Consider the following 26289-nt stretch of genomic DNA (forward strand, 5'->3'; position numbering starts at 1 on the left):
GAAGGGCCGAAGGGCCTGTTTCTGTGCTGTAATGTTCTAATAGTTACCTGGGATGTCACTTTCAGGGAATTATGGAACTGTATTGCCAGATCGGTCTGTTCTACCACACTCCACAGTGCCCTACCATGAGAGACCTAATTCTCTCACACACGGGACACGGGATGGTTTTAGACATCTTATAGTCTAAAACCATGAGGGACAGAGACACAGACAGGAACACAGACTGAGACAGGGACACAGACAGAGACACAGACAGGGACACAGACTGGAACATAGACAGAGACACAGACAGGGACAGGGACACAGACAAAGACACAGACAGGAACACAGACCAAGACACAGACAGGAACACAGACAGAGACACAGATGGGGACACAGACTGGAACATAGACAGAGACACAGACAGGAACAGGGACACAGACAGGAACACAGACCGAGACACAGACAGGAACACAGACAGAGACACAGACAGGGACACAGACAGAGACAGAGATACAGACAGGGGCAGGGACACAGACCGAGACACAGACAGGAACACAGACAGGAACACAGACAGAGACACAGACGGGGACACAGACGGGAACACAGACAGGAACACAGACGGAGACACAGATGGGGACACAGAAAGGAACACAGACAGAGACACAGACGGGGACACAGACAGGAACACAGACAGGAACACAGACAGAGACACAGACAGGGACACAGACGGGAACACAGACAGAGACACAGACGGGGACACAGATGGGGACACAGATAGGAACACAGACAGAGACACAGACGGGGACACAGACAGGAACACAGACAGAGACACAGACAGGGACACAGACAGGGACACAGAAAGGAACACAGACAGAGACACAGACAGGGACACAGACAGGAACACAGACAGAGACACAGACGGGGACGCAGATGGGGACACAGATAGGAACACAGACAGAGACACAGATGGGGACACAGACAGGAACACAGACAGAGCCACAGACGGGGACACAGATGGGGACACAGATAGGAACACAGACAGAGACACAGACGGAGACACAGACGGGGACACAGACAGGAACACAGACAGAGACACAGACGGGGACACAGATGGGGACACAGATAGGAACACAGATGGGGACACAGACAGAGACACAGACGGGGACACAGACAGGAACACAGACAGGAACACAGACAGAGACACAGATGGGGACACAGAAAGGAACACAGACAGAGACACAGACGGGGACACAGACAGAGACACAGACGGGGACACAGACGGGAACACAGACAGGAACACAGACAGAGACACAGATGGGGACACAGAAAGGAACACAGACAGGAACACAGACAGAGACACAGATGGGGACACAGACAGGAACACAGACAGAGACACAGACGGGGACACAGATGGGGACACAGACAGGAACACAGACAGAGACACAGACGGGGACACAGACAGGAACTCAGACAGAGACACAGACGGGGACACAGATGGGTACACAGACAGGAACTCAGACAGAGACACAGACGGGGACACAGATGGGTACACAGACAGGAAAACAGACAGAGACACAGACGGGGACACAGATGGGACAACAGACAGGAACACAGACAGAGACACAGACGGGGACACAGACGGGAACACAGACAGGAACACAGACAGAGACACAGATGGGGACACAGAAAGGAACACAGACAGGAACACAGACAGAGACACAGATGGGGACACAGACAGGAACACAGACAGAGACACAGACGGGGACACAGATGGGGACACAGACAGGAACACAGACAGAGACACAGACGGGGACACAGACAGGAACTCAGACAGAGACACAGACGGGGACACAGATGGGTACACAGACAGGAACTCAGACAGAGACACAGACGGGGACACAGATGGGTACACAGACAGGAAAACAGACAGAGACACAGACGGGGACACAGATGGGTACACAGACAGGAACACAGACAGAGACACAGACGGGGACACAGATGGGGACACAGACAGGAACACAGACAGAGACACAGACGGGACAACAGACAGAAACACAGACAGAGACACAGACGGGGACACAGATGGGGACACAGACAGGAACACAGACAGAGACACAGACGGGACAACAGACAGAAACACAGACAGAGACACAGACGGGGACACAGACAGAGTGACTGCGCACACAGACTGGACACCGGCAGGGTGACTGCACACACTCTTGTTCCTGAGTTGGGGACTGAGGAACCACAGGGGACGAGTTTAAGAGAGCAGGAAGATTTAATAGGAACCTGAGAGACAATGTTCTCGCACACAGGATTTTGAGTCTATGGAGTGAGTTGCCAGAGGAAGTGGTTGAGCCAGGTCCAAGAGGATCATTTAAGAATCCTTTGAATAGGTACATGGAGTGATGGGGCTTAGAGGTAACAGCCAAATGCTGGAAATTGGAACTAGCTGGGTTGTCCTGAGCTCATTGGCCTGTCACTGTGTGGATGGCTGGTATATGTGCTGTATTATTCTATAACGTGGGAAAGGTTTGTAGGGAAACTGGCCCAATGAAGGCAAATGGGATGAGCTTAGATGAAAGCTTGGTCAGCATGGAACGGAAGTGCTGAAGGGCTGTATGCCGCTGTAGTTCTCTAGTGCTCTCTATGACTGGTGTATTCTCTGAGCCCCTGCACATTCAGAGCTGACCAGGTTTATTTTTAGCCAGGAGCCATTCCTTCGCCCCTGCAATCAGCTGTCCCGTCACTCGAAGCAGCCTGTTCCTCAAAGGGTGCGGACGGACAGAGGTGAGCTCACAAATTAGTTTGATCTTGTGTGTGTGTGTGTGTGTGTGTGTGTGTGTGTGTGTGTGTGTGTGTGTGTGTGTGTGTGTGTGTGTGTGTGTGTGTGTGTGTGTGTGTGTGTGTGTGTGTGTGTGTGTGTGTGTGTGTGTAAAGGAAGAAATATGTTATTGAACTCAATCCCTTTATCATCACTGACAATCGACTGAGTGTTGAGGGGAGCTGTGGTGAGAGAACTGAGAGCTTCCTCCGACATCTCACTCTCTCTCACTCACTCACTCTCTCTCTCTCTCTCTCTCTCACTCACCCTCTCTCTCACTCTCTCTCTATCACTCTCTCTCTCGCACTCTTTCTCACTCTCTCTCTCTCACTCTCACACTCTCTCTCTCTCTCTCTCTCTCTCTTTCTCTCTCTCTCTCTCTCTCTCTCTCTCTCTCTCTCTCTCTCTCTCTCTCTCTCGTGTTTCCAAGGGGTGATGCCCCTGTGTTTCCAGGGGGGTGATGTCTCTGTGTTTCCAGGGGGTGGTGTCTCTGTGTCTCCGGGGGAGGTGTCTCTATGTTTCTGGGGGGGGTCTCTCTGTATCTCTGGGGGGGTGTCCCTGTGTCTCCGGAGGGTGGTGTCCCCGTGTCTCCAGGGGTTGGTGTCTCTGTGTCTCCGGGGGGTGGTGTCCCTGTGTCTCTGGGGGGTGGTGTCTCTGTGTTTCCGGGGGGTGGTGTCTCTGTGTCTCCGGGGGGTGGTGTCTCTGTGTTTCTGGGGGGGGGGGTCTCTCTGTGTTTCTGGGGGGGGGTCTCTCTGTGTCTCTGGGGGGGGTGTCCCTGTGCTTTTGCTGCCCCTGTCATCCCAGCCGGTTTGGAAGGTGCTGTCTGAGGGGTCGCGGTGAGATGTTGCCCTGGATCTTGTAACTGGTACTCACTGTGTTGGAGATGGAGTGGGTGAATGGTTTTGAATGGGGGGCTTATCAAATGCGCTGTTGCATCCCCTATGGTGACAAGCTTCTTGAGTCTTACTGAAGCAGCGAGCGGAGATTGTTCCGTCACACTCCTGGCTCGAGCCTTGTAGATGGTGAACAGGCTTCGGCAGTCAGGAGGTGAGTCACTTCCCACAAGGTACCCAGTCTCCGACTGGTTCTTGTTGCTGCTGTGTTTGTAATATCTCAGTAACATGGTAAATATATTGTGTGATCAAGCATTCTTTGATGCTTTACATAACTCACTATGGGTTAAATGTGAGCGGCAGATCAATGGCACACATCATTACACCAGCACGTCATACATGCACACAACACCAAAGGTAAGGTAAAGTAGCTCCGTATCCTCGGCTCTCTTGATTTTCCTTCGATTGGTTTTTGGAGTTACAAAACCTAACAGTGGCCACATTGTATACATATGTAAGACCAAAGAATTAATTCTGGACTTAATTAAGTCAAGGGAACACACACCAGTCTTCATCGAGGGGTCGGCAGTGGAAAGGGTAAGCAACTTGAAGTTCCTCTGTGGCAACAGTGGATGAAACAGGAGGTTCGTCGTCTGCTGAAGGCTAGATCTGTGGCATTCAAGTCTGGTGGCCCAGGCCTGTACCAGAAAACCAGGTATGATTTGTGGAGGGCTATTTCAAGGGCGAAGAGACAATTTTGAACAAGGTTGGAGGTGACATCGGATGCACGGCAACTCTGGCAGGGTCTGCCAGACATTACTTCCTACAAAGCGAAACCCAATAGCATGAATGGCAGCGATGCTTCACTACTCATGAACTCAACGCCTTCTGTGCCCACTTTGAAAGGGAGAACACAACAACAGCTGTGAAGATCCCTGCTGCACCTGAAGATCCTGTGATCTCTGTCTCAGAGACTGATGTTAGGCTGTCTTTAAAGAGAGTGAACCCTCACAAGGCAGGAGGTCCCGATGGAGTACCTGGTAAGGCTCTGAAAACCTGTGCCAACCAACTGGTGGGAGTATTCAAGGACATTTTCAACCTCTCACTGCTACGGGCGGAAGTTCCCACTTGCTTCAAATTGGGAACAATTATACCAGTGCCTAAGAAGAATAATGTGGGCTGCCTTAATGACTATCACCTGGTAGCACTCACATCGACAGTGATGAAATGCTTTGAGAGGTTGGTCATGACTAGACTGAACTCCTGCCTCAGCAAGGACCTGGACCCATTGCAATTTGCCTATCGCCACAATAGGCCAATGGCAGACGCAATCTCAATGGCTCTTCACACGGCTTTAGACCACCTAGACAGCACAAACACCTACATCAGGATGCTGTTCATTGACTATAGCTCAGCATTTAAAACCATCATTCCCACAATCCTGATTGAGAAGTTGCAGAACCTGGGCCTCTGTACCTCCTTCTGCAATTGGATTCTCAACTTCCTAACTAGAAGACCACAGTCTGAGCGGATTGGTGATAATATATCCTCCTCGCTGACGATCAATACTGGCATACCTCAGGGGTGTGTGCTTAGCCCACTGCTCTACTTTCTCTCTATATACCCAAGACTGTGTGGCTAGGCATTGCTGAAATTCCATCTATGAATTTGCTGATGATCCAACCATTGTTGGTAGAATCTCAGGTGGTGACGAGAGGGCGTACAGGAGTGAGATATGCCAACTAGTGGAATGATGCCACAGCAACAACCTGGCACTCAATGTCAGTAAGACAAAAGAGCTGATTGTGGATTTCAGGAAGGGCAAGATGAAGGAACACATACCAATCCTCATAGAGGGATCAGAAGTGGAGAGAATGAGCAGCTTCAAGTTCCTGGGTGTCAAGATCTCTGAGGATCTAACCTGGTCCCAACATACCGATGTAGTTATGAAGAAGGCAAGGCAGCAGCTATAATTTATTAGGAGTTTGAAGAGATTTAGCATGTCAACAAATACATTCAAAAACTTTTGTAGATGTACCGTGGAGAGCATTCTGACAGGCTGCATCACCGTCTGGTATGGAGGAGCTACTGCACAGGACCGAAAGAAGCTGCAGAAGGTTGTAAATCTAGTCAGCTCCATCTTGGGCACTAGCCTACAAAGTACCCAGGACATCTTCAGGGAGCGGTGTCTCAGAAAGGCAGCATCCATTATTAAGGACCTCCAGCACCCAGGGCATGCCCTTTTCTCTCTGTTATCATCAGGCAGGAGGTACAGAAGCCTGAAGACACACACTCAGTGATTCAGGAACAGCTTCTTCCCCTCTACCATCCGATTATCTAAATGGACATTGAATCCTTGGACACTGCCTCACTTTTTTTAATATACAGTATTTTTGTTTTTGCATCTTTTTAATCTATTCAATCTATATTGCCCCATATATATGGCCCCATATGGAGCCAGTGATCATTAATGGAGAACGTGTGGAGCAGGTTAAGACCTACAAGTATCTGGGAGTACAGTTAGACGAGAAGCTTGACTGGACTGCCAACACAGATGCCTTGTGCAGGAAGGCACAGAGTCGACTGTACTTCCTAAGAAGGCTGGCGTCATTCAATGTCTGTAGTGAGATGCTGAAGATGTTCTATAGGTCAGTTGTGGAGAGCGCCCTCTTCTTTGTGGTGGCGTGTTGGGGAGGAAGCATTAAGAAGAGGGACGCCTCACGTCTTGATAAGCTGGTAAGGAAGGCGGGCTCTGTCGTGGGCAAAGGACTGGAGAGTTTAACATCGGTAGCTGAACGAAGGGCGCTGAGTAGGCTACGGTCAATTATGGATAACTCTGAACATCCTCTACATAGCACCATCCAGAGACAGAGAAGCAGTTTCAGTGACAGGTTACTATCGATGCAATGCTCCTCAGACAGGATGAAGAGGTCAATACTCCCCAATGCCATTAGGCTTTACAATTCTACCTCCAGGACTTAAGGACTTTTTAAAGCTATTAATGCTTTTTGAGACGGTGATTTAGATGCATATCATATTTTTTTTTACTGAGTTAAGTATTGTATGTAATTAGTTTTGCTACAGCAAGTGTATGGGACATTGGAAAAAAAAAGTTGAATTTCCCCATGGGGATGAATAACGTATCTATCTATCTATCTATCTACATATACTGTAATTTATTTATTTATTTATTTATTTATTTATTTATTTATTTATTTATTTTTAAAAATTCTCTTCTGTATCATGTATTGCATTGAACTGCTGCTGCTAAGTTAACAAATTTCACGTCACATGCCGGTGATAATAAACCAGATTCTGACATTCCTGGGCCCAACATACTGATGCAATTATGAAGAAGGCACACCAGCAACTGTATTTCATTTGGAGTTCGAGGAGATTTGCTATGTCACTGAAGACTCTGGCAAGTTTCTATCTATGCATCCGGGAGAGCAGTCCGACTGGTTTCATCACTGTCTGGAGGCTCCAATACACGGGATCAGAAAAAGCTGCAGAGGGTTTGCAGGCTCAGGCAGCTCCATCGTGGGCGCTATCCTCCACAACATCGAGGACACCTTCAAAAGGTAGTGACTCGGGAATGTGTTATCCATCATTAAGGACCCCATCACCCAGGGCATGCCCCCTTCGCATTGCTACCATCAGGGAGGAGGTATAGGAACCTAAAAACACACACTCAACGATTTGGGAACAGCTCCTTCCCCTCCACCATCAGATTTCTGAATGGACAATGAACCCATGAACACTACCTCACTATTTTTTAAATCTCTTTTCCTACTAATTTTTAAATATTTCCTGTTGTAAGTTATGGTATATTTTATGTATTGCACTGTGCTGCCACTCCAAAACAGGAAACTTCATGGCATATGTCAGTGATAATCAACCTAATTCTTGTTCTGATACATGCCTACACGGGCCCAGTTTCTGGTAATTGGTTACGTTGGTCATGGGGGTTCAGTGATGGAGGTGCAATTGAATGTCAGGGGGTGAATGCTGGCTTTGCCCCGAGTCCATTGCAAAGTCATTCCTTTCGTTCAAAGCCACAACCCCAGCCAAGGGTCGGACATTGGAAGCTCCGGAGATGCAGGTGGAGTCGTTGGTAAGGAATTCATTTCCAGGGGACTGGTATAGAAGAGCAGGGATGCGATGCTGAGGCACTAGTCGGACTGCACTTAGAGTATTATCAGCAATTTTAGGTCCTTCATCTAAGAAAAGATTGGAGAGGATCGAGAGGAGGTTCACGAGAATCATTCCAGGAGTGAACTGGTTAATGTACGAGGAAAGTTTGATGGCTCTTGGCCTGTACTCACTGGAATTTGGAAGAATGAGGGGCGGGTCTCGTTGAAACTATTTGAATATTGAATGTGGAGGATATTTCCCATAATGGGTGAGCCTAAGACCAAAGGGCACTTCCTCAAAAGAGAGGGATGTCTAGAACAGAGAGTGGTGAGTCTGTGAAGGCTGAGTCATTGGGTATATTTAGAACCATAGAGTCACAGAAAACTACAGCACAGAACCAGGCCCTTCAGTCCATCTCACCAATACTGAACTGTTTAAGCTGCACACTCCCATCAACCTATGCCCAGACCACAGCCTCCCAACCATGTACTTATCCAAACTTCTCTTTAACACTGAAATCGAAATTCCCACCACCCCTTGTGCTGGCAGCTCATTTCACACTCCATCACCCTCTGAGTGAAGAAGTTTCCCCTCGTGTTCCCTTTAACCATTTCACCTTTCACCTTTAACCCATGGCCTCTAGTTGTAGTCTTACCCAACCTCAGTGGAAAAAGCCTGCTCGCATTTACTCTATCTATGCCCCTCGCAAATCTCCCCTCAATCTTCTACATTCTAGGGATTAACCTGTTAAATCTTTCCTTATAACTCTGGTCCTCCAGACCCAGCAACATCCTTGTAAATTTTCTCTGTACTCTTTCAACCTTATTTACAACTTTCCTGTAGGTAGGTGACTAAAACTGCACACAATACTCCAAATTAAGCCTCACCCATGTCTTATACTATTTCAACACAGCATCCCATCTCCTATCCTCAGTACTTTGATCAAACCAACAAGCCAAAAGTTTACTTTACAACTCTATTTCACTTTCATTGAGTTACGGCCCTGTGTTCCAGATCCCTTTGTCCTACCGCACTCCTCAGTGCCCAGCCGTTCACTGTGTGAGACCTGCTCTGGTCGTTCCTACTGAAGTGCAGCACCTTGTACTTGTCTGCATTAAATTCCATCAGCCATTTTCACCCCATTTTTCCAGCTGGCACAGATCCTGCCGTAAGCTTTGACAGTCTTTCTTGCTGTCCACCGCACTCCTAATCTTGGTGACATCTGCAAATTTGCTGATCCAGTTTACCACGTTGTCATCCAGATCATTGACATAGGTGACAAACAACAATGGACCCAGCACTGACCCCTGCAGCACTCCACTAGTCACTGGCCTCCAGTCAGAGAGACAACCATCTACTACCACTCTCTGGCTTGTCCTGCAAAACTAATATCTCATCCAATTTACTGTCTCATTTTGAATGCCAAGCAACTGAACCTTCTTGACCAACCTCCCGTGCAGGACCTTGTCAAATGCCATACTAAAGTCCATGTGGACAACATCCACTGCCTTGCCTTCATAAACCTTCCTGGTACACTATCCTCAAAAACCTCTGTAAGATTGGTTAGACATTACCTACCACACACAAAGTTATGTTGACTATCTTTCTAATCAGCCCCTGTCTATCCAAATACTCTTGAATCTGGTCTCTTAGGATGCCTTGCAATAACTACTGATGTCAGGCTCACTGGCCTATAATTTCCTAGTTTATTCTGAAAGAGGAGTTCGCATTTTCTCTAGTGAGACATGATAGGTTAGTTAGGGTGTTATAGGTTATGGAGAGAAAGCAGGGGAATGGGGGTGAGAGGAATAATAGATCAGCCATGATGGATGTTGTGGACACTGAGTGGCCTAATTCTCTTCATCTTATATCTTGCTGAACAGTTTTCTCCTCTGCCTCAAACTGGAGGTTGATTTGCTTTCTATTTCGGAGCTGTGTGTCAGTGTGATTCCATTGACGGCTAAGTGGGTGGTGATCACCGGGAGTGCTATGTCATGAAGCCTAAAATAACACCGTACGCCTTCCTCATGTGGCTGTCAGTGGCCTGCAGTTCAGAACCTTCGATGCACACAGGAACTTGTAGCAACCAGGAGCTGAGTCACTCAGCGATTCAGAATCAGAACCAGAATCGGAATCGGAATCAGAATCTGAATCAGAATCAGAACCAGAATCAGCACCTGAAATCAGAATAATCGGCTAATCCATTTGCTTTCAAATTCTGCTCTTTCTTTCTCTTGGTAGCAATCAGGAGCTGGGCATTCAGCGATTCAGAATCAGAACCAGACATCAGAAACAGAATCAGAATTAGAATTCTTTTCTTAGATAAAGGGCCCAAAGCTGCTCACAATACTCAAGTGCAGTCTGACCAATGCCTTATAAAACCTCAGCATTACATCTTTGCTCTTATATTCCATGTCCTCTCGAAATGAATGCTAACATTGCATTTGCCTTCCTGACCACTGACTGAATGGGAAGTTAGCCTTTAGGGTATCTTGCATGAGGACTCCCAAGTCCCTTTGCACTTCTGATTTTTGAATCCTCTACACATTTAGAAGATAGTCTATGCCTTCATTCCTTCTTCTACCAAAGTGCGTGACCATATGCTTCCCTACACTATATTTCTCCTGCCACTTCTTTGCCCACTCCCCTAATCTGTCTGAATCCTTCTGTAGGCTTCCTGCTTCTGCAAATCTTCTTGCCCCTCCAGCTATCTTCAGATCATCTGCAAACCTGGCCACAAAGCTATCAATTCTGTCATCCAAATCATTACATATGACATGAAAAGACATGGTCCCACTGCCAACCCCTGTGGCACAACACTAGTCATCAGAAGCCAACCAGAAAACTCCCCCTTTATTCCCACTCTTTGCCGATCAATCTGCTACTCAGCTAATCTTCCATCCATGTTCAAACTAAGGGCTTCTACCTTGTTTAGCAGCCTCACGTGTGGCACGTTGTTAAAAGCTTTCTGAAAATCCAACTCATTTACAGTGACCAATTAACCTACTGGTCCTCGGGTCTTTGTAATGTTGGAGTTTGTGTGCGTGTGAGTGTATGCGTATTTATGTGTGCATACATATGTGTGTATGTGCATAAGTGTGTGTAAGTGTGTACGTGACTGTGTGTGTGCATATGTGTCAGTGTGTGAAAGATTCTGAGTATGTGTGGGTGTGTGAGTGTTCACGTGTGTGTGTGAGAGAGAGAGAGTATGTGTGTTTGTGTGTGTATCCGTGTGTGTGTCCATGAGTGTGTGTGTGTGTGTGTGTGTGTGTGTGTGTGTGTGTGCGGGCATGTGTGTGTGTCTGTATATGTGTGTCTCTGTATGAGTGTGTGTGTGTGTGTGTGTGTGTGTGTGTCTGTATATATGTGTCTCTGTATGAGTGTGTGTGCGGCCGTGTGTGTGCGGCCGTGTGTGTGTGTATGTGTGTGTGTGTGTGTGTGTGTGGGCATGTGTGTGTGTCTGTATATGTGTGTCTCTGTATGAGTGTGTGTGTGTGTGTGTGTGTGTGTGTGTGTGTGTGTGTGTGTGTGTGTGTGTGTGCGGGCATGTGTGTGTGTCTGTATATGTGTGTCTCTGTATGAGTGTGTGTGTGTGTGTGTGTGTGTGTCTGTATATATGTGTCTCTGTATGAGTGTGTGTGCGGCCGTGTGTGTGTGTATGTGTGTGTGTGTGTGTGTGTGTGCGGGCATGTGTGTGTGTCTGTATATGTGTGTCTCTGTATGGTGTGTGTGGGCGTGTGTGTGTGTGTGTCTGTATATGTGTGTCTCTGTATGAGTGTGTGTGTGGGCGTGTGTGTGCGTATGTATGTGTGTGTCTCCGTATGTATGTGTGTGTGTGTGTGTCTGTATATGTGTGTCTCCGTATGAGTGTGTGTGTGTGTGCGGGCGTGTGTGTCTCTGTATGGTGTGTGTGGGCGTGTGTGTGTGTTTATGTGTTTCTCTGCATGTATATGTGTTCTTGGGGCTCTGCCCCGGGATGCCAGGATGCATCTCATGAAGAGGATGTTTGAGATGCGTTTGCGTGGGGACTGGGGGCTGGAGGCCGTGAGGACCACAGAGGGGATGCAGAAGAGGTTGACTCCCTGCATTATTAGAATCAGAATCGGATTTAATATCACCGGTAGTAAACCCGAAATGTAATGAAATTTGCCGACTTTGTGGCAGCAGCACAATGCAATACATAATAACAGAAAACAACCATGAATTTCATTAATTCTATGTACATATTAAATAGTTAAATCAAATAAGTAGTGCAAAAATAAAAATAAAAAAGTAGTGAATTAGTGTTCATGGATTTCAATATCCATTCTGAAATCAGATGGCAGAAGGGAAGAAGCTGTTCGTAAATTGTTGACAGTGTGCCGTGGGCTTCTGTACCTCCTTCCTGATGGTAGCAATGAGAACAAGAAACAATCTGGGTAACGGGGGTCCTTAATGATGGATGCCGCCTTTATGAGGCGTTGCCTTCTGAAGATGTCCTGGACTACAGAGAACAGTGCCCATGATGGAGCTGGATAACGTTACAGCTCTCTGCAGCTTACCTCAGTCCTGGGCAGTAGCCCCCGCACCTCCCTCCACCCACCTGACGGACGGGGGTGCAGCCAGTTAGAATGGTCTCCATGGTAAAAATTTGTGAGTGTCTTTGACAACATATCAAATCTCCTAATGAAGTATAGCCACTGTTATACCTTCTTTGTAACTGCATTAATATGGTTATTGACAGCAGTGGGATTTAAACCCAGGTCAGATTACTGGTACTGTCACAGTGTTACATCATGGTTGATCCTGGGTCCCACTCAATCCCGTACGCCTGCCTTCTCACCATATCGTTTGATGTCCTGACCAATCACAAAACGATCAACTTCTGCCTCAAAGCTACCCATGGACTCGGCCTCCACCACTGTCCGTCACAGAACATTCCACAGATTCACTACTCTCTGGCTAAAAAGCTTCCTCCTTAACTCTGTTCTAAAAGGCTGCCCCTCAATTTTGAGGCTGTGCTCTCCAGTTCTGGACGTACCCACCGTTGGAAACATCCTCTCCACATCCACGCTATCTAGACCATTCAACATTCGGTAGGTTTCAATGAGATCCTCCCACATTCTTCTAGATTCCAGTGAGTACAGGCCCAAAGCTGCCAAATGCTGCTCATGTGTTAACCCCTTCGTTCCCAGAATCATCCTTGTGAACCTTCTCCAGACTCTCTCCAATGCCAACACATCCTTTCTGAGATATGGCGCCCAAAACTGTTGACAATTCTCCAATTATGGCCTGACTAGTGTCTTATAAAGCCTCAGCATTATCTCCTTGTATTTATATTCTATTCCCCTTGAAATGAATGCCAACATTGCATTTGCCTCCCTCACCACAGACTCAGCCTATAAATCAACCTTCTGGGAGTCTTGCACGAGGACTCCTAAGTCCCTCTGCACCTCCTCTCCATTTAGATAATAAATGGAGCTGGAGACCAGGGTTCGATCCTGACTTCCGGCCCTGTCTGTGTGGAGTGTCCATGCTCTCCCTATGAAGTTTCCTCCTGGTGCGCTGGCTTCCCCTCACATCCTAAAGACATGCGGATCATTATAAAATGCCACGGTGCATGGGTGAGCGTGAGATTGCGGGGGAGCCGAAGGACTATGGATTTTAAATGTGCCCACCTCCACCACAGTTTCTGGCCACACATTCCAAATACACAGTTTCTTTTTAGTTTTCTATTTAGCAATACAGCACAGCAACAGACTCTTCTGGCCTAATAAGCTACACCCACGTGATCAATTAACCTTCTGACCCATACATCTTTGGAATGTGGGAGGAAATCGGAGAGGCTTTACCCTCTTTACCCTGCCAATGTGCTTTCACCCTGTCTATACCCCTCGTGATCTTATATACCTCTATCAGGTCACCCCTTGTTCTCGTAAATTCTGTGAAATAAAATCCTCGTCTATGCAGCCTTGCCTTATAACTCAGGCCCCCAAGTCTAGGCAACACCACGGTAAATCTTTCCTGCAATCTTTCTAGTTTAATTACATTCTCCCTGAAACAGGCCATTCAAAACTGTACACAATATTCCAAGAGCAGCCTTGCCAAATGTCTTATATAATTGCAACATACACTCAGTTTTCACTTTATTCAGTACACCCGCTCATTAATGCAAATACCTAATCAGCCACTCAACACATTAAAGCATGCAGTCCTGGTCAAGAGGTTCAGTTGTTCCGATCAAACATCAGAACGGGAACAAATGTGATCTGAGTGACATTGACCGTGGAATGATTGTTCGGGTAGCCTGTGCATCTCAGAAGCTGCTGATCCCTGAGATTTTCCACACACAACAGTCTCTAAAGTTTACAGCGAGTGGTGTGAAAAGCAAAATCAGAAGTCACCCAGTGAGTGGCAGCTCTCTGGGTGAAAACACTCGTGGATGAGAGAGGTCGGAGGAGAACGGACAGACTGGTTCTGTGAGTGAAAACGCCTTGTTGATGAGAGAGGTCAGAGGAGAACGGCCAGACTGGTTCAAGCTGACAGGAAGGCGACAGTAACTCAAATAACCACGTGCTACAACAGTGGTGTGCAGAAGAGATCTCTAAACAAACAACACATTGAACTTCGAAGTGGATGGGCTACAGCAGCAGAAGATACGCCCAGTGAACACCTTGTTAGGCACACCAGGTAACTAATAAAGTGGTCACTAAGTGTAACTTCGTAACTCCTAGACTCAATGCTTGGCCATTTTCACCGCAACACAATGTTGACGGGACATCCAGAGCGAGAGGTTTCGCATACCCCTCAGCCTCCCAGGTGCACTGATAAGGGCAATAATCCCTGTAATCCCTGGTGTTGGAGGCACGTTCATGCCAACAATGAAGGAAGTCAAACAAGAAACGGGGGGAAAGGTACACCAGCAGTAGTGATATGGCAGTGGAGACTATTCCAGACAAAAGGTGGAGTGTTCCTTTACTTTGAAGTCACTGTGGAAGTGAAGTAAATATCAACGGAGAAATGGAGGGTTCTGCAATCACAAGCCCATTCGCCAAGGAATGACCGACGTCTGGCGCAAGATAACCTCCAACGCTGGCAGCACGGCATAAGAGTTTTAAAAGTGTAACCTGACTGTACAAATCAGTAATAATTTTACCCACCCTGGAAAAGTACGCAGAGCAAAGTAAAAAATTAACAATGCAGAATAAAGAGCAACAGGCACAGAGAATCTGCAGTGCAGGGAGACAAGGAGGTCCTGGATCATAACGAGGTAGATGATGAGGACAAAAGTCTATCATTTGGCATGAGGAAACAATACAATAGTCTGGCAGCATTGGGGTAAACTGTCCTGGACCCTGCTGTGACAGTGCAGTAGAAACTGTCCCTGGGCCTGGTGCTACAGTGGGGCAGAAACTGTCTCTCACCCTGGAGTTACACTGGGGTAGACACGGTCCTTGACTCTGGTGTTACAGAGGTTTCAAACTGTCCTTGACGCAGGCGTTACAGAGGCTAAAGATGATATATGACCCTGGTGGTAGAATGAGGTAGAAACTGTCTTTGACCCTGCTGTTACAGTGGGGTAGAAATGGTTCTGGTTCCTGATGTCTGGTGCTTGACACTTGTGTTAGAGTGGGGCAGAAATGGTACTTACCCTGAGGCTACAGTGGGGTGGAAACTCCCTGGGCCTGCTGGTGTATATGTGTGCGAAAGGGTTACCATATGAGGAACATCTGGCAGCTCTTGGGCTGTATTCCCTGGAGTTCAGGAGAATGGGGGGGAATCTCATAGAAACATTCTGAATGTTAAAAGGCCTGAACAGATTAGATATGGCAAAGTTATTTCCCATAGTAGGGGAGTCTAGGACAAGAGGGCACAAATTCAGGATTGACGGAAGTTCATTTAGAACAGAGATGCTGTTAATTACTAAATTACTTTAGTCAGAGGGTTGTAAATCTGTGGAATTTGTTGCCACGAGAGGCTGTGGAGACCAAGTCATTGTGTGTGTTTAAGGCAGAGATAGATAGATTCTTGATCAGCCAGGACATCAAAGGGTATGGGGTGAAAGCAGGGGAGTGGGGATGACTGGAAGAATTGGATCAGCCCATGATTGAATGGCAGAGCAGACTTGATGGGCCAAATGGCCTACTTCTGCTCCTATACCTTATTGTCTTATGGTCTTTGTGTGTGTGTGTGTGTGTGTGTGTGTGTGTGTGTGTGTGTGTGTGTGTGTGTGTGTGTGTGTGTGTGTGTGTGTGTGTGTGTGTGTATACACATGCGCGCGGGAATGTGTAAATGTTTGCTTTGATGTGTTTGTACGTAAATATCTGTGTCTGTAGGCAAGTTGGACTTTGGGACCATCAGTGTGTGTCTACCTGTGTATCAACATCTCTTCTGTAGGATTGAGCTGATAAATGTTACAGTTCATCGGTAGGAAGGGCAGGGTAAATTCTATCAAGGTTTAATCGACTCTAACCAACGAGAAGCTGAGGTTCAGGGAGTGCTGCTTTACTAAAGCTGTCTTTCCCCAGGGCAATGTGTCAGAGAGTCAGCACAGCTCCATTTAGAAATGATCCAAGGGACAAATAATTGTTGAACAGCTGTTCCACGCTGGGCAGCTGAACGCACGAGTCAGAGGGTTATAATTAACACAGGCCAGCATCCAACATGCTCTCTGTCTTAAAGGAGTGTCCCTTGCTAAGTAACCACGCGTACACAGACATACACACACAGAGACTCAAACACTCACACACACGCACAAACACTGACACCCAGAGTTAAACATGCTGACATACACACACACACCCACACACATCACATACACACACACACGCACACCCACACACATCACATATACACACACTCACACACAGACACACAGACACGCAAACACACACCCCACACACACACAAACACACACTCACACACAGATGCACACACATAGACACACTGACATACATACACACACTTACGTGCACGTGTGCATGCACACCACACCAGATAGGCATTTACTCATAGACGACACAAACATGTCTTTACACAGCACACGCCACACCACGTGTTCAAGCACACACACAGAAATATAGGAATACATGCAAATATGCACAACTACACACACACACACATTTAGATGGCTGTGTGGAAGTGCGGGAGATTTTGTGGTAGTTTGTGAGGTGGTGCTTTCCTTCTGCCACTTACACAGAGACTCTCCGTGCTCCCAATGTGTAGTAGCTAAGTACTTGATCCCATTCTGAATACTTTCCTCCCAGTATGTGGAGTCGTGGCATTCCCAGGAGGGTGGGCAAGTTTCATTACCTATCAAAACATCCTTGAGTGTTTTCCTCATTCTGACGAGTCACCCCTTTCCCATGACATAACTCAAAATAGAATAATCACTGAGGAATCTTGCGTCAGGCATGTAGGGAATGTGGCCTAAGAGTGGTTAAAAAGACAGATGGTGTGTTGGCTTTCACTAGTCGGGGATTGAGATCAAGAACCGTGAGGTAATGTTGCAGCTTGACAACACCCTGGTCAGACCACACTGGATTATTGTGTGCTGTTCTGGTTGCCTCGTTACAGGAAGAATGTGGAAGCTTTTGAGATGGTGCAGAGGAGATTCACCACGATGTTGCCTTGGTTAGAGAGAATGTCTTATAGGAAAAGGTTCGGAGAGCTAGGGTTTTTCTCTAAGATGAGAGGAGCTTTGATAGAGGTGTATACAATGATACGAGGCACAGACTGAGTGGACAGCCAGTGCCTTAGTCCCAGGACAGAAGGGCACCAAGAGGTGCTAATTTTAAAGTGATGTCAGAGTTGGGTTATTTTACACAGAAAGTGGTGGATGTGTGGAACGCCCTGACAGGATGGTGGTAAAGGCTGATATATTAGGGGCAGTTAAGAAGCTCAGAGAGCACCACCCCACAGAAACAGATGTTATGGCCCATTTAGAGAAAAAGCCAAACTGTTATTTTGCCTAGTCCCTTCAAATTGCACCTAGACTATACTCCTCACGTGCAAATTGCTATCAAATCTGCGTCCAGCACTCCCACTCTTCCACACTCTCACAGCCCTCCGAATAAAGAAGCTCTCCCTTGGGTTCTTCTTAAATATTCCACCTTTCACCCTTGACCCATGACCTCTAGTTCTTGTCTCAGACAACCTAGGTGGAAAAAGCCTGCTTGCATTTACCCTCATCTACTTCCCTCGTAATTTTGTGTTCCTCTATCAAATCTCCCCTCATTCTCCTACACTCCAGGGAAAACAACCCTAACCTGTTCAGCCTTTCCCTGTAACTCAAGTCCTCAAGTCCTAGCAACATCCTCAAAAATTTCCTCTGCACTCTTTCAAGCTTATTGATATATTCCCTGTAGGTCGGTGAGCAGAACTGTACACAATAACATGTTACACATTTAATTTGTTTAAGGGATTGTCACCTCTTCATCCCCTCAGGCTTTGATGATGTTGTGCTTCTCCTCAGGCAGGCCACTCAGAGATGGACGGCCGTGACACTCACATCCCTCCTGACGGGACCGGGGGAGAGGAGCCCGGCCAATACCCAGCATCAGGCCCTAGCACCCACGAGCTGGAGAAGCGAGCAGCAGACGAGCCTGCGGCCTCACCACTGCCCGACCCAGACCCGAAACTCCCCAGCACCCCAGATCAGTCACCAGTGGAATCGGCTCCCCCCACGCTGAAGGAGGACGCCCCCCCTGAGAGGGAGCCCCCAGGGGAGGCTGACATAGGAGAGGAGCTGGAAAAGCAGCTGGAAGACATCATCAGGACCTACGGGGGCTCCAGGGAAAACTCAAAGGGAAAGGAGGCTGAAGAAGAGGCAGAGGGGTGTGAGGCTTTAAACAATGAAGAAGTGGAGACCCAGGAAGATGGGGAGAAGGAGTTGCCAGGTCCTACAGCCACTGGCAATACCAACAAGGAGGTGGGTAAGGAACAGAAGCCGGAGAAGAAGAAACTGAAAGGACTGGGTGAGTAGACAGAATTTAGAACATAGAAGAGTACAGCACCAGACAGGCCATTCGGCCCACAACCTTAATGCCAGATTATTCTAACCATCATTGTCCTGTATATCATCCATATCCCTCCAATCCCTTCATATTCACGTGCCTATCTACAACTGCTTAAACTACACCAGACTGCCTGACTCCACCACTATCCCAGGTAACAAGCACTCTGTGTAAAGAAAATTGCCCCTTGTGCTTTAGACTTTTTTATCCTGGGCAAAAGATTCTGACTGTCTACCCTGTCTAATCAAAGACACTGCCCTCCATAAACGTTCTGTCTTCTCCCCTCTCCCATCGGGCAGAAGATACAAAAGCTTGAAAGCTTGTACCACCAGGCTCAAGGGCAGCTTCTATCCCACTGATATCAGACGCTTAAATTGACCTCTTGTACCTCTTGAGCTCTTGACCTTACGTTCTACCTCGTTGTGACTTTACACCTTATTGCTTACCTGTTCTGCACTTCATCTGTAGCTGTAACACTTCATTCTGCCTTCTGTTAATGTTTTTACCTTTTTCTACCTCAACGCACTGGGTAATGACCTGATCTGTATGATCAGGAGGGAGGTACAGGAGCCTCAGGACTCACACCACCAGGTTCAGGAGCAGTTATCACCCCTCAGTCTTCTGGCTGTTGAACCAGACGGGATAACTTCACTTGTCCCATCTTTGAACCGCTCCCACAACCTATGGACTCATTTTCAAGGACTTTTCACCTCTTGTTCTTGATATTTATTGCTAATATATATATATATTTATATATAATTATCATTATTATTATTATTATTGCAATCTGTCCTCCGTATCCGCAGATTCAACCAACTGCGGATCGGGATCAAAAAAAGATCCCAGAAGTTCTCTCTCTAGCACTCGTTGTTTGAGCATTACAATACAGTGTTACAACTATTTACATAGCATTTCCATTGTATTAAGTATTAAAAGTACTGTAATCTAGAGGTGATTAAAAGTATTACTCATTGTTTGAGCATTGTTCGCCTCGCGTCTCATTCATTGGCAACTTGTGTTGTGAGCGAGAGAAAGGAGTTTAAGGCTAGTAAGGGGTGGCTGGCTGGCTATGTAAAGTGCTACAGCCTCAAGAACGTAAAGATCACGGGAGAATTGGCATCAGCGTTCCCAGAAGAGCTACGATGACTGCGCCTGTACCGAACATGTACAGACTTTCTTTTTTAGTCATTATTCCCTAAACAATACAGTATAACAACTATTTACATAGCATTTACATTGTATTAGGTATTATAAGTAATCTAGAGATGATTTAAAGTACACGGGAGGATGTGCGTAGATTATATGCAAATACTACGCTATCTTGCATACGGGACTTGAGCATCTGCGGAACTTGGTATCCGTGGGGGGTCCCGGAACCAAACCCCTGTGGATACAGAGGGCCGACTGTATTATTTATCTTTGTATTTGCACAGTTTGTTGTCTTTTGCACACTGGTTAAATGCACAAGTTGGTGTGGTCTTTCATTGATCCTATTATGGTTATTATTCTATTATTGTTATGGTCCGGTCCGGAGCCCGCATTCAGGGTCTTGATCCGGTCCGCAGGCTCCGGACTCCGGGTCTTGTAGCCGTCCCTCCTTTCACCCTTGAGCCCAATTAGTCACACTTGTGGATCATCGTGGCTTGTTGGGGCTCAAGGAGGTGCACCTGATGCCCATTGGCTGGCGGTGTATATAGGGGGCTCTGGGACGGACTGACTGGGGGTGGTGGTTGCCCTGGCTTGGAGTTCTCATGGTTAAAGGTGAGGTCTTTGAGTAAGTCTGACAGTCACCCTGGACCTTGTTCCCTTCCTATCCCTTGCTTCTGTTGGGCAAGCCTGGGTGGACTGCTGTTGCCTGGTGGGGGGACTCTGCCCCTTTCCATCCCTCATTGTTCCCTGTGACCTGCCCAGGCCTCTGTGTTCCTGCCTGGGAGGTCTGGGCCCTGCCTAGGAGTAATGTGGCCAGGCCAGTGAACTCCTAGACCCTGCCTGAACTCTTGGATCCTCCTGCCTGCCTGAACTCTAAGACTCTCTCGGAACCCCAGCATCACCTTGAACGTCATGTCCCTCATGCACACCACGGTCTCCATGTCTTGTCTCTCATTTAGTTGTTCCCGTCCTGCCCCTAGGAATTCAGTGCCTGCGTCCTGCACTTGGGTCCATTCCATGTCCCCTTATGACAATTATGGATTTATAGAACATGCTCACAAGAAAATGAATGTCAGGGTTACATATGGTGACATATATGTACTTTGGTAAAAAATTTATTTTGAACAGTATGCAAGACAAACTTTTCATTGTGCCTTACTACATGAGACAATAATAAACCAATTCTAACTCCAATACCAATCGGAGTGTTAAAAATCTCACTTCAGCCACCGGGGGGGGGGGAACCCAAAGTTTGTCCAGCCTTGCTTATAGCTCATACCGTCTAATCCAGACAGCATCCTGGTAGCCCTGTTCTGCATGCTCTCTAAAGTCTCCACATCCATCCTACAGTGGGACTATCAGCACTGCACACAAGTGTCACCTGATGATGTTTAATTAAGTGTGACTTCCTTATTTGTAAAATATAACTCAGTCATTTACCAATGAAATACATCAGGGTTCAAAACTATTTGATTACTACTGAGCTAACATTTTTGGGGAAATGGTGAAATGTTTACCTAAACTGAAGTCCCCAAAGTGGACTTCTGCACTGGATTTATCAAATTCCACATATTTATCGAATTCCTTGGTGTAAGCCACCTTTGAGTCGGCTTCCACTACCCTTTCAATAAAATGGGAACGTCTATGGTTTTGGAATCAGGGAGAGAAGCAGCAAAGATCCAGACAATCCTGAGGCAGGGTTTCAACCCAAAGCACCGACACTGCTTGACACATTGAGTTCCTCCAGCAGATTGTATGTTGCGTCTGCAGTAACTTGCGTCTCCATGGAAACGCACTCTTCGGCCTGTGCCAGCATTTTCCCCTCTGAGCCACGCTGCCCAGCAATCCCCCAATTTAATCCTAGACTAATCACAGGAAAATTTACAATGACCAATGAATCTACCAGTTGTACGTCTGTGGACAGTGGGAGAAAACCTGAGCACCCAGAGGTAGCTCACATGATCATGAGGAGAATGTACAAACTCCTTACAGGTAGCAGTGGGATCTGGGAGAGTTAATAGTGAACAGGACTTGCTACAGACAATATAAGAAATGTCAATGTTACTAAGAATCACATCAGTAAAATTAGCAAATAGGAAGAAGATTAAAAATCTGGTTGAGTGGTGCCACAACAACAACCTCTCACTCAACGTCAGCAAAACCAAAGAGCTGATTATTGACTTCAGGAGGAGGAAACCAGAGGTCCATGAGCCAGTCCTCATTGAGGGATCAGAGGTAGAGAGGGTTAGAAATTTTAAATTCCTCAATGTTATCATTTTAGAGGACCTGTCCTGGGCCCAGCACGTAAGTTGCATTACAAAGTAAGCACGGTAGTGCCTCTGCTTCCTTAGGAGTTTGAAAAGATTTGGCATGGCATCTAAAACTTCAACAAACTTCTAAAGCTGTGTGGTGGAGAGTCTATTGATTGGTTTGAGCATAGTCTGGTATGCAAACGCCAATGCCCTTGAACTGAAAATCCTACAAAAAGTAGTACATTCGGCCCGGTCCAGCACAGGGGCTCCCCCCACCGTTGATCACACCCATATGGAGTGTTGTCTCAAGAATCCATCGGCAAAGACCCCCACCACCCAGGCCATGCTCTCTTCTTGCTGCTGCCATCGGGAATAAGGTACAGGAGCTTCAGGATCCACACCACCAGATTCAGGAACAGCTATTATCTGTCACCCATCAGGCTCTTGAACCAGAGGGAATAATTTCACTCAGCTTCACTGGCCCCATCACTGAACTGTTCCCACAACCTATGGACCCACGTCTAATGACCCTTCATCTGATGTTCTCTAATATTTATTCTGTATTTATTTTTAAAATTATTATTATTACTTCCTTTTTGCAGTTTATTGTCTTCTGCACACTGGTTGTTCAGTGTTGGTGCAGTCTTCATTGATTCTATTGTGGTTATTGGGTTTATTGACTACGCCTGCAAGAAAATGAATCTCAGGGTTGCATATGATGACATAGATGTACTTTGATAGTAAACTTATTTTGAGTTTTGAACAGTTTGCAAGACAAGCTTTTCACTGTCTTACTACGTGAGACAATAATAAACCAATTCTAATTCCAATACCAATCAGTGTCCAAAATCTCTGTTGGGTCTCCCTTCCGTCCCCGGGGAGGAAAGCCAGGTGTGTCCAACTCCTCTTTATAGCTCATACCCTTTCATCCTGACGGCCCTCTTCTGCATGCTCTCCAAAGTCTCCACGTCCATCCTGATGCTGTGGGACTTCTGGCTTCTGTGTCTCCTGCCTGATCACAGCTGCAAGAAGACGGCATGGTCAGGAGTTCTTAGACGACAGCTGTTGCCTCCTTGAGGCAGCACCTCTTGTAGATACTACCGACGGTGGGGAGGGATGTGATGGTGGTGTATCGGGCAGAGCCGGCTGCTCTCTGCAGCTTCTTGCGTTCCAGTTGCACTTGAATTACCGGACCAGACCATGATGCAATCAGTCAGGACTTTGAGTTACAAGCAGTGATGGTTTCTGAATTACAATCTACAGCTGCGTACATAAAGACCACTCTCTTTTAGAACAGTGCACAGTGGGAAGCCACTTGACACAAATGGCCTGGAAGCTGATTACCATATTCACACTGATAATGATAGGCTGTATCCATGCACATTGAAGACTCATTCAAAACTGCTGGAGGTGGGGGCTGGGGCCAGCACTAGCAGATATCACATCAGTGGACAATGAGAACTGTGTGTACTTCGACACCAACCAGCCCATCGGGTACATGCTAGCCCCCAGCAGAGAAATCTTATCCAACCCATTCCCATTTGCCATGCAAGATCATAAGACGTAGCAGCAGAAATAGGCCATTTGGCCCATCGAGTTTGCCCTGCCATTTCATCAAGGCTGATTTATTTTGTCTCTCAACCTCATTCTCCTGCCTGCTCTGCCCTGACTCATCAAGAACCTATCAAAAATACCCCGTGACTAGGGCTCCACAGCCCTCTGTGGCAATGAGTCGCACAGATTTACTACTCTCTGGCTGAAGAAATTCCTCATCTCTGTCTTAAAGGGGCATTCCTCTATTCTGAGGCTGCACCCTCTGGTCCCAGACTCCCCCACTATAGGAAACATTCAGTCCATTCAGTCCAGGCTGTTTTGTTTTGTAACATCAAAATATTAAACTAATTCAAAGGAAAACAGGGAGTCCAAAATGTGAGTCTAACTTCATGTTTACTTCAAGTAAGGCACTCTCATATCATATGGTAGCATGATTACTTATACAATTCATGTATTTATACATCTAAGTCATAATGAATTATATAAACATTGTTAGCATTATGCTTGGTCAATTTACAATATTACTCAAACATTACTGAAATATTAAATTCCAGCTCAATAGAGCATGCACCTCAGCTCTATACACAGTATACCATATAGTACACCTACAATATAGATACCCACAGCATTGTACATTTTAAATTGTCCCATTCAGGCCTGAAGATTTAATTGCTGTGGTGGATTTCTTACTCTTGTGGGATAATGTCTTTCCTGACAAGGTGAGACGTGGCTGCAAGAACAATCTTAGCTTCTGGGGCCTCCTCCGAATTGGTTGTAGAAGTTGACTCTGAGACAGCAGGAAGTGGTAGCCACCTTTTCTCTGCTTCCTTTTTCTTCTTCGAGTTTGTGCATCTCAATCTTGGGAAGGTTCACTGGAACACCACGTGGAATTTTTCTTCATTTAACTTCTTATTAGCTTATTTGTACTTACCCTCACTGCAGTGTTCTTGATCAATCCTCTGAGCCTCCTGTTAACCCTCAATTTTGCCAGATTCTTTGGACCGGAGAGACCCTTCGGCAGTGGTTCCACACTTCTGAGACTCCAAGACCTCCCCAAAACCAACAGAATTCTTAGTCCAAATTGTCGCAAAAAGCGCTTACCTTTTGTTTGGGTGCACCCTTAATTCTGTTAGCCTTGTGGGGGTCCCTAGAGGACTGGGAAGCGTCCCCAATCTGCCGTTTCCTTTCCGCGGGTCTCTTTCCGATCCTGCCAACTACGCCAATTTTTGTCGTGGTTTCTTGTGCCCCACAAACGACCAGGAGATGCAGAAGATTCTTCAAGAAGTGTTAAACTTTAATTTGCAAATCAAAGCTGAGACAGTCAGTGAGCTAGTCGCTGGTTGCCCACCGATCCTTGTACATAGCATTTTTTATGGCAATCTCCTGGTTTAGTTGTATTAGCATACCCAATCGGTCTACAGTTGCGTATCATCAGCTCCCGACTTCCCACTGTTGTTTCTACCCATTAACTTAATCATGTTCTAATCTACTTTTTGGGCCACATGTTACCTCATCCCTGGCCACAGTTATCTCTTAGCTAGCCTCTCATTAACACACCATTATCTTCTTATTTGGCTACATTCTTAAGTCACTGATGTGTTCAATAGTACAGAGAAAATACAGCAATTTCATTCTCCTACTAAATTGGATACATACATAGCAAATAGCAAATACATAGTTTTGGTTACACAGCAAACAATGCAACTTTATACTCCAATACTTTATGATCTGATCTCCTCTTGGTTTCCTCATCCACCACGTCACCTGACAAATCCTGTTTTCAGATCTCCACTGACTCCTTTCTCTTTGGCCTTCCATTCATCCAGCCGGGCTTTGGTCTTCGCATCTACTTTTACAACCAGCTTTTTGTTTCCCACTTGAAGTTCATGAAATAACCTTAATGCACACAGAGGAGGTTCTGGTTCTTTATGTTCACAAAGGTTGAATACTTTCAACTTTCCTGAAGCTCCTTGAACTCTCTTCCAGACAGATTAGGAGAATGGGCAGAGAGGTGGCAGCTGGAATACAGTGTCAGGAAGTGTCTGGTCATGCACTTTGGAAGAAGAAATAAAAGCATGGATTATTTGCCAAATGGAGAGAAAATGCAAAGCATCTAAGGGGCAAAGGGATTTGGGAGTCCTCATGTAGGATTCCCTAAAGATTAATTTGCAGGTTGAGTCAGTGGTGAGGAAGGCAAATGCAAAGTTAGCATTCATTTTGAGATGACTAGAATATAAAAGTAATGATGTAATGCTGAGGCTTTAAAAAGCACTTGTGAGACTTCTCCTGGGGTATTGTGAGCAGTTTGGGGCCCTTAACTGAGAAAGGATGTGCCAACATTGGACAGGATTCAAAGGAGGTTCATGAAATTATTCTGGGATTGAAAGGCTTGTCGTATAAGGAGCATTCGATGGCTCTGGGCCTCTACTCACTGGAACTCAGAAGAATGAGGGGCAATCCAATGCAAGATTGGTAATTGTTTCTCATTGGTTACTTCATTTGTGTCAAAAACGGTTCAATTTGTCCAATACACATATCTTTTGTGTAATCAAACTTGTCAATCTTTC

General features: G+C 46.4%; 1 protein-coding gene across 3 annotated transcripts in view; it reads left to right on the top strand.

Annotated features, from left to right (window-relative positions):
* The first annotated feature begins 2623 nt into the window (after positions 1-2623).
* The window catches only part of LOC140730841 (uncharacterized), a 68636-nt gene continuing 44970 nt past the window's right edge, over positions 2624-26289 (top strand). For 2 of the 3 annotated variants that reach the window (XM_073051781.1, XM_073051782.1), the window contains exons 1-2: positions 2625-2772; positions 18227-18728. In XM_073051781.1, the coding sequence (XP_072907882.1) occupies positions 18242-18728 (487 nt within the window). In that variant the 5' untranslated portion in view covers positions 2625-2772; positions 18227-18241. Of the gene's footprint in view, positions 2773-18226; positions 18729-26289 lie in introns of all 3 variants that reach the window. The other variant, XM_073051783.1, reaches the window with a different exon arrangement.

The sequence above is a fragment of the Hemitrygon akajei genome, chromosome 7, assembly GCF_048418815.1.
Source record: "Hemitrygon akajei chromosome 7, sHemAka1.3, whole genome shotgun sequence".
Taxonomy (NCBI): Eukaryota; Metazoa; Chordata; class Chondrichthyes; order Myliobatiformes; family Dasyatidae; genus Hemitrygon; species Hemitrygon akajei.